The sequence below is a fragment of the Carassius gibelio genome, chromosome A16 (assembly GCF_023724105.1).
Source record: "Carassius gibelio isolate Cgi1373 ecotype wild population from Czech Republic chromosome A16, carGib1.2-hapl.c, whole genome shotgun sequence".
NCBI lineage: Eukaryota > Metazoa > Chordata > Actinopteri > Cypriniformes > Cyprinidae > Carassius > Carassius gibelio.
In genome coordinates, this window is record NC_068386.1 from 16,292,339 (window position 1) to 16,305,346 (window position 13,008).

The 13,008-nt window shown below is 38.5% G+C and overlaps 2 protein-coding genes across 9 annotated transcripts; one reads left to right on the top strand and one right to left on the bottom strand.

The window, feature by feature from the left end:
* Window positions 1-808: 808 nt before the first annotated feature.
* LOC128030774 (isochorismatase domain-containing protein 2) lies at window positions 809-4,381 on the bottom strand. Of its 2 annotated transcripts, XM_052618731.1 has the most exons (7): window positions 4,287-4,381; window positions 3,958-4,080; window positions 3,265-3,389; window positions 2,092-2,304; window positions 1,864-1,934; window positions 1,402-1,519; window positions 809-1,033 (listed from the first exon to the last, which is right to left on the bottom strand). In XM_052618731.1, coding segments are annotated over exons 2-7 (594 nt in total). In that variant the 5' UTR covers window positions 3,959-4,080; window positions 4,287-4,381; the 3' UTR covers window positions 809-967. The 2 variants fall into 2 exon arrangements, with proteins under 2 accessions (XP_052474691.1, XP_052474690.1); XM_052618730.1 differs by having other exon boundaries at window positions 3,958-4,308.
* Window positions 4,382-5,673: 1,292 nt separating this feature from the next.
* Window positions 5,674-12,941, top strand: LOC128030771 (splicing factor U2AF 65 kDa subunit). Of its 7 annotated transcripts, none has more exons than XM_052618721.1 (11): window positions 5,674-5,968; window positions 8,298-8,424; window positions 8,518-8,627; window positions 9,808-9,959; window positions 10,144-10,260; window positions 10,370-10,538; window positions 10,634-10,713; window positions 11,096-11,218; window positions 11,307-11,405; window positions 11,493-11,744; window positions 11,825-12,941. In XM_052618721.1, exons 1-11 carry the CDS (start codon window positions 5,911-5,913, stop codon window positions 11,957-11,959), a joined length of 1,422 nt encoding a protein of 473 aa, XP_052474681.1. In that variant the 5' UTR covers window positions 5,674-5,910; the 3' UTR covers window positions 11,960-12,941. The 7 variants fall into 7 exon arrangements, with proteins under 7 accessions (XP_052474681.1, XP_052474683.1, XP_052474682.1 ...); XM_052618723.1 differs by having other exon boundaries at window positions 5,675-6,301; window positions 8,301-8,424; XM_052618722.1 differs by having other exon boundaries at window positions 5,680-6,301.
* The last annotated feature ends 67 nt before the right edge of the window (window positions 12,942-13,008 follow it).

A 13,008-nucleotide genomic window follows, 5' to 3' on the forward strand; every position in this document is an offset into this window, starting at 1 on the left:
CGAGTTGGGCGGGTCATAAACTTTAAACATGGTGGAGAGACAACTTTTGCTGCTTTCATCGCTGTTCTCACAACAACTACCAGCAGCAGTGTATTGCTAGATATGAACGACCGTACGAAGCATATTGTGTTTTATAAGCAGTGAAATAAGCATGTATTTGACTGAATCGAAAGCTAACTGCATGTATAGCGCGGTGAATGTTTATATTATTGTCAACCGATGGGATGCTACATTTTATTCTAACCGAAATTAAGTCAATAGAATACGACAAGCTCGCAATCAAGACTTCATAAGCGAGATATTTCCGATAGCACGTGAAGGCAGCATAACAATGAAGTATACATTGGTTTAAATTTATACGTATCATACACATTGAAGTCGTGTTAAAAAATACATTGTTAATTATTTATGAAAAAAATATATATTCCTAAATTAAAACTAAACTGGCCACTGACCACATTTTACAGTAAGTTTCCATTTGATGACATAAGTTAACTGCATTGGTTAACATCAACTAACAATGAAAAATACTTCATAAACATTTATTAATTTCGTTCATTTTAATTTAACTTTTACTAATACATTATAAAAATCAAAAGTTGTAACTGTAGATATTATGTAATGGACCTTAGCTAACATGAACTAACAATAAAAAGTTGTTTTTTATTAACTAATGTTAATAAAGATGGATAAATGCTGTAACAAATGTATTGCTTTTTTTTAGTTAATGCATTATCTTATGTTAACATGCAGAACATTATTTTAGCATTACCAAAAACTCTTCTTCTGACACAGAATTATAGAGCCATTTTAAACATTTTCAAACTTTCAGGTATTTATTATTGTAAATCATTTTCATTGGATACACAATCAAGCTCACACGAGTCCAACAGGTTCAATGAGCGGTTTGAGCTGATTTTGAGTAATTTATGTAATGATGTCTGCAGGGTTAGGTGTGTGACTGGCCCTACAGAGAGCTGAAGAGGGCCAGCAGGCCTGTATCAGGGGAGGGGTGAGCCAAGAGCTTCTGGATCTATGTGCAAAAAATTAAGGAGGACAGGTCACAACATGAACAGAACAATAGCCAAATACAAACTTAAATCACTACAAAATCCCAACCACATCAGTATTCATTAAGATTTCAAATTTCTTAAATAGAAAAGAACCTAAATTAAATAATAATTCAAGAAACTTCAACTGTACATATTTCAATTTTACATTTCTTAAATGTATACATACATATATACACACACATACACACATAAATTATATTATATATATATATAGGCAGACATAATACACACAAGAAAAAATGTGATGGATTTAGAGTCTGAGATGATGACAGAATGCCTTTATGTTTAAAATAATTAAAATATGTCTGACAGAGAGGTCGACAGGTACCTCTTTAAAGTTGGGGTGCTTGGCATCCTGCACTAGTTGTAATAAAACTCCCTCTGTAGTGCTGAGAAACGCCCCACTCTGCTTCAGGCGTGACAGGGCAAAAAGACGATCTGTCTGACTGAAAATGACACGTTTAGAAAACCCTGAGAATCACTTCAGAATTGGCTCATAGGACACAGCAGATTCTACACAACCGCCTCAACAAATGAACATATATCTGTAAGCAAACACTGTAAAATTCCTCCTGTTTCTATAGACCTTTAGAAAAAGCTTAAAGATGCCATCCATCACTTGACTTGACTTTGTGTTTGAAAAGATGTGGCTGTGAGTCAAGATAAGGAATGTAGAAGTCTTATGTTTGCAATGATTTAAACATAATTTCACATAGCGTCAAGATACATCAATATAAAATATCACAATAGTTTTCCATTTTGTATATTTTAAACAAAATTATTTCTATACCTTCGAGAGGAGACAGCATCTGCTACAATATGAACCTCCATGCCTCGTTCTAGAAGATCATAGGTTGTACACTACAGCAGAAAAAGAAGCCTAACGCTTTAAAATTGTATGACAATAAAGTTATACAGTACAATACAATACAACACAGGTCATGATCAGGAGATAGTAAATGTGTGGCTGATAGTAAAAAGTGCAGTGGCACAAGTTTAAACAGCCTTGTGATGTTACCGCAATGCACGCTTGAGCCTCGATGCCACATAGTATGACTTGCTGAGGGTCTCCCAGGCTCTTGAGTGTGCTCTCCACACTCTCTGTCATCATGGAGAAACTGGTCTTTGTATGAGGCTTCAAGCCCTCGGCCCCCAGCTCAGGGACAGTGGGGCCCAAACCTTTAGGGTACTGCTCAGTTAAAATCTGAGGGATGTTTAAGATTCGACATGCCTGGAACAGAAACAGAATTCAGCTTATGTTAATATTAATATTGCGATATTAATGAGACTTAATAAAGATATTTATAAGACTTGGGTATTATTCTGATATTCCTCACTTAAAAGTACACTCAACTATTTTTGAAAACATTTTTGGCTCATTTTCCAACTCCCCTTAAGTTAAAATGTTTAGTTTTATCATTTTTAATCCATTCAGGCGATATCTGGGTCTGGCAATAGCACTTTTAGCTTATCTTAGCATAGATCATTGAATCATATTAGACCGCTAGCATCTCGCTCAAAAATGACTGAGAGCTTCAATATTTTTCCTATTTAAAGCTTGACTCTTCTGTAGTTAAAAGTTGCAATTTTCTAGGCCGATATGGCTAGGAACTATATTCTCATTCCGGCATAATAATTAAGGAACTTTGCTGCCGTACCACGTGTGACAACTATTAAAAAAACAACTCTATCTTTGCACTCTGTCTGTCATTTGCCTTGCGCTGCTTTATTTAACTTTATTTTTAATTTTATTATATGCCTTTTTTTACATTCCCTTATTGTATAGTTGTATCTACATTTTATATTTGATCTAGATTTTTAGGCTGTAATGTTAATGTTATCTGTATGCACCGGGGTCTGAGAGTAACGCAATTTCGATTCTCTGTATTTATGTACTGTACATGTGGAGATTGACAATATAGCAGACTTGACTTGATTTATAAATTCCATTATCTTTTACTAATCATGATTTCTTTTTTTTTGTATTTTCAAATCACAAATGCAACTAAATTAATCCAAGTTTCATACCATTCCAAAAATCTAATTCAAAATTAGATAGAATGGATAGAGACAATGCACAGAATATCAGCTGACAAGATGCAGTGAAGATGGCACATTTAAAATATAGGTGACTATAGTATGTTGTATGTCAACTGCAGCAGTTCTGATAAACTGAAGGTGCTGATCTTACCTGTAGCAATCTTGCTGCATTGCTCACAATGTTTGTGAACTGGAAAATATTGGGTCTGAACTTCTCCTGTATGTCACACAGTAGCAGCACTGAACCTTTGGTGGACAGCCTGCCAATTCTTGCCACTGTGAAAGCAAACAGAGCAGTTATATCACGCGTGAATCACTGTGTCTTTGAGCATACACTGTAATAAAGTGCTTCTCAACCAGAGGGGCTCGGAAAACTTCCATGGAGGCCCCAATAAGTTTTAAAATGATTTCAATTTACATAATTTTGACTGAAATAATAAAACACTAAAAATAACATTGAATAACATGAAACTGATGTATTTTACAACAAAAGTACATATTATCTTAATGGCAATGGAAGCAAAAAGATTGAAAGCTAGTGCAGTAATCCATATTTCGACTACACTGGTATTAGTGTCTGACTGTGTCATCAAAAAAAAAAAAAATATATATATATATATATATATATGTAATTAAAATGAATACTACGTTGTCTATAAACACTGTCATTGGGTTTTGAGCCACTGTCATTGCAACAGCAAAAGTGAAAGTACGTGGGCAGTGTTCCTAATGCCCTGCATATTAATAATGCGTTGAATCTTTTCCACTTACACACAGACTGCATCTGTCATACTGCTTTGATAAAGAGTTCAATGGCATTCAGAGACCGACGAGCTGTACTTACTGTTTGCACAGTTCAATATGGGGGAGTCGCAGACCGCAAAGATCAAGTGAAGACAAACAGCTCACCGTTACCCGGGTGTATGTGCTTTATATAAGTGTCCACCCACTGCTCTTATTGGTAAAACTGTTGTTGAAACAAACTCTCGTGAAGTTTATATGTTAATGAGTAAGCCGAGCACAACACCAACAGAGTCATACATGATATTAACGACAGCAGCACATAAAATGCAGAAAAGTATACATTAATATCTACGTGTATCCTTGACACATATATTTCCTTGATTATTACAACAATGCAGCACAATTCGCTCGCTGTAACATTAAACAAACCTCCAGATAAGAGCCCAGCCCACTCGTAGTGGGGTCATGATATTGAATGACTCTTTTAAATGAACGAATCATTCTCACTCGCTGCATTCACAGACGGATTACACCAAGAGCCAATAGCATTCCAGGAAAGGATATGAAGGAACACATCATTGGTTGGGTCTGCTGAACGAACACGCCCCCTTCGGTGAACGAGTCAGTGTTCTGAGTCATCTCGCTTGTAAACGAACTGAATGAATGATGTATCGGTGGAGTAAATGATTCACTGTTTCACCCATAACACCAAACACACAAGTATAAGGCTTGTTCGACTTCATGCAGTTTTGCGCAAACCGATCGTCGGCTGACTTGAAGCAGTGCATGCCGGTTAGAAATTTTGTCCGACTTGATACAGCGCTGACGCCACGTGACTGTGACGTGTGCCGTCAAAGTACCACGAGAGCGATTCGAGAGTAGCCGGAGAACTCAGCCAGCGCAGCTTCTGAAGAGCGGCTGCACAGGTTCTGATGACGACACAACTGATCCACGATTGGCTGGATTCACTGATGACACAGATGACGTGCGTTTCAAGTTTATTGCGAGTCGGCTTCAGTTTCAGAAATTCTCATATGGACTTTTAAAACAGTTCAATACGTTTTTATGTCGTCTTCATCTTATAAATCATATTTATTAAATATTGTTTTACTGTATTTACTTTATTGTTAATATAAAGTTTGTGTATGTTTATTTTGCATGACTTTCTTTTTTATACAGACCTTTTACAGTATTCAGCAGCATAACCTATTCAAATGAGCATTTTTAAGAACTAAAATGTTAATCTTAAAAGCATACAATCTAATGTGGTCATAAATGTATGCTCCTATACAAATGATACATAATACATTATGTTCCTCCATTTGTTTGGTTTCTTCATATTCTTTAGTTTATTTTGCTGTGTTTATACTTCACCTGCATGTGGTTAGCAAACTGCTAACAACTTGCTGTAACTTCAACTTAACAACATTCAAGACCCTTCCAAAACACCACTTATACACACATTAAACGCGATCAAGTAAGCAAACGCCACGTGATCTGCCATGACTGACGTAATTGCAGCAAACTACGGGAGCCACAACGTGTCCGGCTTCATATCTCCGTTTTCAACTCCTCCCCACCTGCACGCGGCTACTCTCGCCGATCGGTTGCATCCAGCCGCAGCCGATGTCGAACACACCTATAGTCTTCTCAGTCAGCACACTCTGGTGCGACGATGTAACGTTAACCTAAACAGAGTATCACCGGATCAATACAACGGATACAAAAGGTCAAAGTCTCTAAACTGAATCATAAATCGCCACCGATGCTTTCTGCCTATGAGCAGATCACTCATTACGGAGCGCAGTCAGATACAAAACAGTCTAGTTTATTCAGTTTTGTTTATGCGGAACACGCGTATCTGCATGTTATGATTTTAAATGCACATACACAATCGTTTATAATCTAACATATTTGAGTGTCTTAAAATTGTAAAGTTAACCCGGAAGTATTTGGGAGTGGCCGCTGACCTCAGTGGGGGCGCTCTCGCGGCCTTGTCGTTTTACAGAGATTTTGTGAAAAATATAGGCTGTATTTAACGTAATTTTGGGAAATGCACGAACTCTTCCAAGAGCAGAGCACTGCAGTCGTTTATTCCAGTACATCATCCGGTGCATGTGTGTTTACTCTCGCTCTCTCTGAAATCACGTTTTCCTCATGCTAGTCTTTGTATGCTCTGAGGTGCGCTTCTGGAAGACATCAGCTCGACTTATTAAACTGCGTTTTGCTTTGTAAGGGTCGCATTTTTTTTCCCTTACAGAAACTGTGGTTCTTAATTGCTTCACGCTTGGTGTGAACTTTATTTTTTTGTGTGTGAGATAATCGCAGCCACTGCAATCGCTAGCTGCTAGCTAGCTCGCTTCAGTCTCGGTCAGTGTGTTGGAGCTGCTGGAAAATGTCAGATTTTGACGAGTTTGAGAGACAGCTGACCGAAAACAAGCAAGGTGAGGAATGAAGGTGTACTAGTGATGAGAGCGAGGGTATGGTCATGTGTCAGAGCTGATGTGGTAGTGGTCAGACAGTAAATCTCTTCTGCTGGCGAAGCTGGACGTGCGCGCAGCCTGAAGGAGAGTGCATCACTGTGCACAGATCTGTACTGTTATGTCTTGCATGCATTGCCAACCTAATCTGCACAGGATGTGGTTTTGGGGGTACTTAAAAAAAGAATCTGAGCTTAATTATCATGAACATATAATGTATGCTTGCTTGCTAGTGGTCGACCGATATTGTTTTTTTTTTTGACAGCCGATATAAACCGATATAATTTTTTTTAAGTTAATATTTAATACATTTTAAATATGACAATGGATTAAAAAATAAATGTGTCAAATATACTTATACTTTAGATGATCAATTATTTTTCACAAATATTTAATAAAATTATAATTAAAAAGGAAACTCAGTATTCTGGGAAGTTTGTGTGCATATTTTTCAAATAAAGCCAAGGTAACACTGTTTACATACAGCACACAGTGAAAATGACACAAATATGAGAATGGGCAAATGCATAAAGTGCAGCATAATTTACAAATCACAAGTTAAAACCATTCAATTCCCACGGACTGACTGTCACGCAGAGAATGTGATCATGCTGGATAAAAATACACACTTCGCAAGATCTCACAGCTAGATTCAAGTAAGTTTGCAAGGTTTGTGAAATTAAATGTTCATTAGTCATTCAAAGATTTGATTAAATTATATAAATGCGTATTTGCATAATGCTGACTGCAAACGAGAAAGTATAATGTTTGCCTTTCTTACTAATAATATAAAATAAATCATTATAATACTTTTTGTATACAATAATTCCTTTGTTTAACTGTTCTATCTGATTATTAGACAGATTTCTATCCGTATTAGACAGAACTGGTAACGACAGTGAACGAGGGTGAAAGAGCTTTCGTCAAAATAAAAGTCCCGCCTCGAACATGGCCAAGCAGAAAAACTTATCAGCCGATATTTGAAAAATTGCCAAATATCGGCCAATATATAGACCATGTTTTTTTTATATTTGCCTTGGCGATGTATCGGTAGACTGCTAATACTTGCATGCATAGAGAAATATTATCTAGGTAGTGCTTAGGCAAAATGTGATTGATAAAAAGCCCTCTATTTTTCTTTTCCTATCTGCAAGTTAACATTTGATAATTTCATAATATTTAGTTGTAGGTCTGTTTAGTTAAAGTGACAGTTCACCTAAATAAAAATCATGTCATTAACTTACAAACATATATGACTTTTTTGCTTCTATGGAACAAAGCCAAAGATATTTTGAAGAATGTTGGTAACCAAATATATTTTGGTGCTGACTGACTTCCATTGTATGTTTTTTATATATATGTATATATATATAAGTGACATTCAGCCAAGTATGGTGACCCATACACAGAATTCATGCTCTGCATTTAACCCATCCAAAGTGCAAACACAGCAGTGAACACACACACACACACACCCAGAGCAGTGGGCAGCCATTTATGCTACTTCACAAGAAAAGTGCCTTGCTCAAGGGCACCTAAGTTGTGGTATTATCAGCCCCTAGATTTGAACCCACAACCCTAGGGTGAGGAGTCAAACTCTCTAACCACTAGGCCACGACTTCCCCAATGTATAGTCATATATATGTTTATATCAAAATACTTTCATGTTCCACAGAACGAAGAAGTGCATACATGTTTGGAATTACGTGAGAAAGAGTAGCTAATTGATGAAAATATTTAAGTTTTGGTTGTACTCTCCCTTTAAGGATTTATATATTTAAGTGACCAATACTGATAATTAAATGAACTTTTCCCCACAAATAGAAAACGTGCCCCCCCCCCCCACCAATAGACAACAGTGGTGCTTAGATGAGCATATGTAAGCAGATATCAGTTTAAATGACCATGTTAAATTAAAGAACATGGTCATATCAATCATGTTGTGTGCTCAACTGTGCAGCAGACAGAGACAAGGAGAACAAGCACCACCGGCGCAGTGGCTCAAGAAGTCGGAGCAGAGACCAGTACAGGAAAAGGAGGAGCCATGATCGGCATGGAGACAGCAAGGACCGCAGACACAGACGCAGGTAGAAATTCTTAGTGCCATTCACTGAAGTCTTGACAAGAGCCTAGCGATTTTCAAAATACCTTCCTGTTGGTCTGTGTTTCTCCATGTGCAGTCGCTCTCCACACCGTGAGAAAAAAAAGATTATTAAAGTGAAGAAATATTGGGATGTTCCTCCTCCTGGATTTGAACACATCACGCCCATGCAGTACAAAGCCATGCAGGGTAATTATCAATTTTTAATTCATTTTTTCTTCCTTTCTCTGTTTACACCTGCTATTCCGGACAACAATGAAGGTCCACCTGCTCTCCTGTCAGCCAATCACTGGGTTAAAACAAGGGTTTTAAACATTCCTGGTTATGTGCTGCCTCAAATTTTTTTTTGAAAAGCACACACTACCTTTCAGAAGTTGTATTTATTTTTTGAAAACTTCTTACTTTTATTCAAAATATCGCTGGACGTAAAATGCACTTTAAGTCGTGCGTATAATTTATACCGTTTCACCTTCTCTGTGTAGTGCTGCATCTGAGACTAAATCTTACGCCTACTCAGAGATAGGTGTAAAGTGAAAAGTCATGGTTTGCTCGGACATTATTCGTTTTCAGGATTCACAGTGTTGTTAGTTAATTCTTACTGCAGACATGAACTGTAATGCTTATGGACTTGTCTTTTCGGGCAGGATAAGCGATTATATCGTGAAGCTCGATGTAGCAGTAGCCTACCACACTACCGACAGTAATTGAATACAAAATATATTTATGTACATCATGTAGCCTAATAATTATGCAGTTAAATATTATATGTGCACTGGGATTCCTTAAAGAAACTGAACCATTTGACATATTGGACAGTGTAATTGCTTGGAAAGCTTAACGTCTTTTAATTCCATTCATTATTTGTAGTGGCCTGCCATCCAATAATTGCAATAAGTTTTGTGCTTGCTTACTTTTAATCAGAAATAAATGGTCAGCTTTCAAATTTTAAATATAAATACATTATATAAACTATAAACGTGTTTTTTCAGCCAAAGAAAGACACCAGTAAAACACAAAATGTCACGTAAAGTCACATTTACCTCAGGGAAGACATTCATTGTACATAAACAAGATAGTTGGCAAAAAAAAAAACTCTTGAGAGAAGCATTGTATTAAAACAAATATACATTGTGGCGTGAACGTGGTCGCAGATAAATCTATAACTGCAGGAGAATGTGTAGGTATGGACGCACATTGTCTACGCCGGACATAGTTGCTCCTGATAGTGGTGCAACAGGTGTTAATATTTGTATCGTAAAGCTGGACGTTGCAAAGCCCAGCGTAGGACTTACGCCCAGCTTTTTTATGTCTTGCTGGTGCAATTGGCCCCATATGTCTAACATCCTTCTGAACCTTTCTCTGACTTCAGCTGCTGGTCAGATCCCGGCCACTGCTCTGCTGCCCACAATGACCCTTGAGGGTCTGGCTGTGACTCCAACACCTGTTCCTGTCGTGGGCAGTCAGATGACTAGACAGGCCCGAAGGCTTTATGTCGGCAACATCCCATTTGGCATCACAGAGGTGAGGTTCAGTATTATCATTCACATTCATTAATATTATGGTGTATTAGAAGGTGTGATGATCTTTCTGTCAACATTATCATGAATCCAGTACTATTTTAGCTGGCATCCATTAACCGGAGTACACCTTCTGTTCTCCAGTATGATGACTCGCATTGTTTTCTGATATTAGTTTGTTCTTATAGGAGTCTATGATGGACTTCTTCAATGCTCAGATGCGTTTAGGTGGCCTGTGTCAGGCCCCAGGTAACCCAGTCCTTGCTGTTCAGATCAACCAGGACAAAAATTTCGCCTTCTTGGAGGTCAGTCTTCATTCAGAGTGGTAGAGCTCATTTTGTAGATCCTCACATAAATGCTTCAGGAAGTATTGGGAGCGTAATATGAATGTTATTTTTATGTTTGGTAATATAGTTCCGTTCGGTGGATGAGACGACACAGGCCATGGCATTTGATGGCATCATTTTCCAGGGACAGAGTTTAAAGATTCGCCGACCACACGATTACCAGCCTCTGCCAGGCATGAGTGAAAACCCCAGTGTCTATGTCCCAGGCACGTCTCTCTTTTGCTCCCCAAATTCTTGTACGCCCAATGTTTTGCTCTTTTCGATCAAAAGTTTAATGGTTCTTGATTTAATTTGGATCATTGTTGGTCACACTCTGGCTCTATCTCTGTAGGCGTCGTCTCCACGGTGGTGCCTGATTCGGCCCATAAACTCTTCATCGGCGGTCTGCCAAATTACCTCAACGATGACCAGGTTTGTGTTTAAATGACACTGTGTTCGTTCGCTGTCAAAGGGTCGCTGAATTTGCTCTTGATTGGGTGGAGCTTTCAGAGCCAGATCTGCCAATCGTTTTACATTTTATGCTTTACCAAATTAAATATGAAACCTTTTCATGCTCCACAGAACAGTTGCTTCCATGCTTTTGAAATTTGAAGCCAATAAGCTCACTTGTGTCAGTGTGTACATTTTAAAAGGTAATTTATTCCTGTGATGGTAAAGCTGAATTTCTATCAACTATTACTAGTCTTAAGTTTCACGTGATCTTTCAGAAATTGTTCTACAGAACTTTTTTCTAGTCTTTACTGTGACATTGGATCAGTTTAATGCAGAACAGTGATATTTCTCTGTTCCTCAGGTCAAGGAATTGCTGACGTCATTTGGCCCTCTGAAGGCCTTTAATTTGGTGAAAGACAGTGCAACAGGCCTCTCTAAGGGCTATGCCTTCTGTGAATATGTTGACGTCAACATCAGTGACCAGGTGATAACAACAAAAAGCATCATATCTATATAATCAGCCTGTAAACACTCTGAGCTGTTGGTTGACATGCATGCTAACCTCTCCAAAGCACACTTCACAGGCCATCGCTGGACTGAACGGGATGCAGCTGGGGGACAAGAAGCTCCTGGTCCAGAGAGCAAGCGTCGGCTCCAAGAACACCACACTGGTGAGGGAAAATTGATTTAATGGATGTAAGCCATGTAGGCCTTATGTCCTGTTTCTCACCCTCTTCCCCTCTTTCTTTCCTCTCAAGACGGGTATACACCAAACTCCAGTTACCCTTCAAGTCCCAGGTCTCATAAACAACTCGATGACTCAGATGGGTGGCATTCCCACAGAAGTATTGTGTCTGATGAACATGGTGGCTCCAGAGGAGCTGCTGGATGATGAAGAGTATGAGGAGATTGTGGAAGACGTCAAAGAAGAGTGCTCCAAATACGGCCAGGTCAAGAGCATAGAGATCCCGCGTCCTGTCGACGGCGTGGAAGTTCCTGGCACTGGAAAGGTTTGATAACTGCTTGTACGTTGTCAAATTTCAATGTGACCTTTTAAAAGTTATTCATGCTTCGGTTTTCTTTGTCGTAGATCTTCGTGGAGTTCATGTCAATGTTTGACTCCCAGAAGGCAATGCAGGGCTTAACAGGAAGGAAATTCGCCAACAGAGTTGTGGTGACTAAATACTGCGACCCTGATGCCTACCACCGCCGCGACTTCTGGTAGAGATGGGACAGAATCCAGAGTGAGAGAGACTCGGAGAGATGCACATGGTGTGACTTCAATCTCTCAGAAGCCCCTTATTTTGTAGATTTATGAGGTCTGAGAGGGTCTGAGCATTTTTTTTAAAACATGACTTGTGATTGGTCAGAATGTAGCGAACCACTCGTTTGTCATGTTTTTTTTTTCTTGTTTGTTTTTTTATTTTTTATGGCAACGACAATGGAGTATGTGCAAAGCTTTAAGATGGGAAAATGGACCGTACCGTGTCATTGTCTACAAAAAAGGATTCAGCTAGACATGCCACTAAACTTCCAGTTTTATTTAGGCCCATAGTGAATATTTTACATGTGACCTTTTCTCAATGTTGAATTTCTGCTCTACAGACTGGTCAGATAGGAGTGAGAGGAGGATGTAAAGGAGCAAGTGAGGGAAGAGAAACAATGACAACTACAAAAATGAATGTTACATTCAAACAAGAAGGTGAGAGTGAGTATTTAAGGAGAGAACTCTTTGTTATTTGGATATAGTTTTTATTTAGGCTGTGAATAAGGTTTCCTGTGTGAAAGTGTAGAGTTCAAAAAGCCAGAGGACTTTCCGGGTCGTCTTTTGACACCATACATGTATGAGGTAAAGCCGCGATCTTGAAGAGGATGAACATCTACACTGTCTTCTATTTTCCCCCTCCTTCTCTGTCGTTTTCCTGCTATCTCTCCCTCTTTTTATAAATGCTGTACTGTTTCTTGTCAACCCTATTTTCCTGGCCCGACCTAACCAAATTTATGCACAGTGAAAAAGATACTTGTCTTATTTCAGTTTTTTTTCCTTTCTTTGTTTCTTTATCTTTTTCTTTTTTATACATTCTGTATCTAACTGTCCACTGCTGTTTTTTAAAACTGTAATAAGCTGAGTTGATTTAATACAGTGCGTTTATGTAATGAGGACCAGAGAAACATCTGGTGAAATAAACTCAGTGCGTTTGAATTGACTTTCTACACACTGTATCTGTATTCTGCCAGCAGATAGTGCTAACAGGCACCGCTCACGTCCCAGAT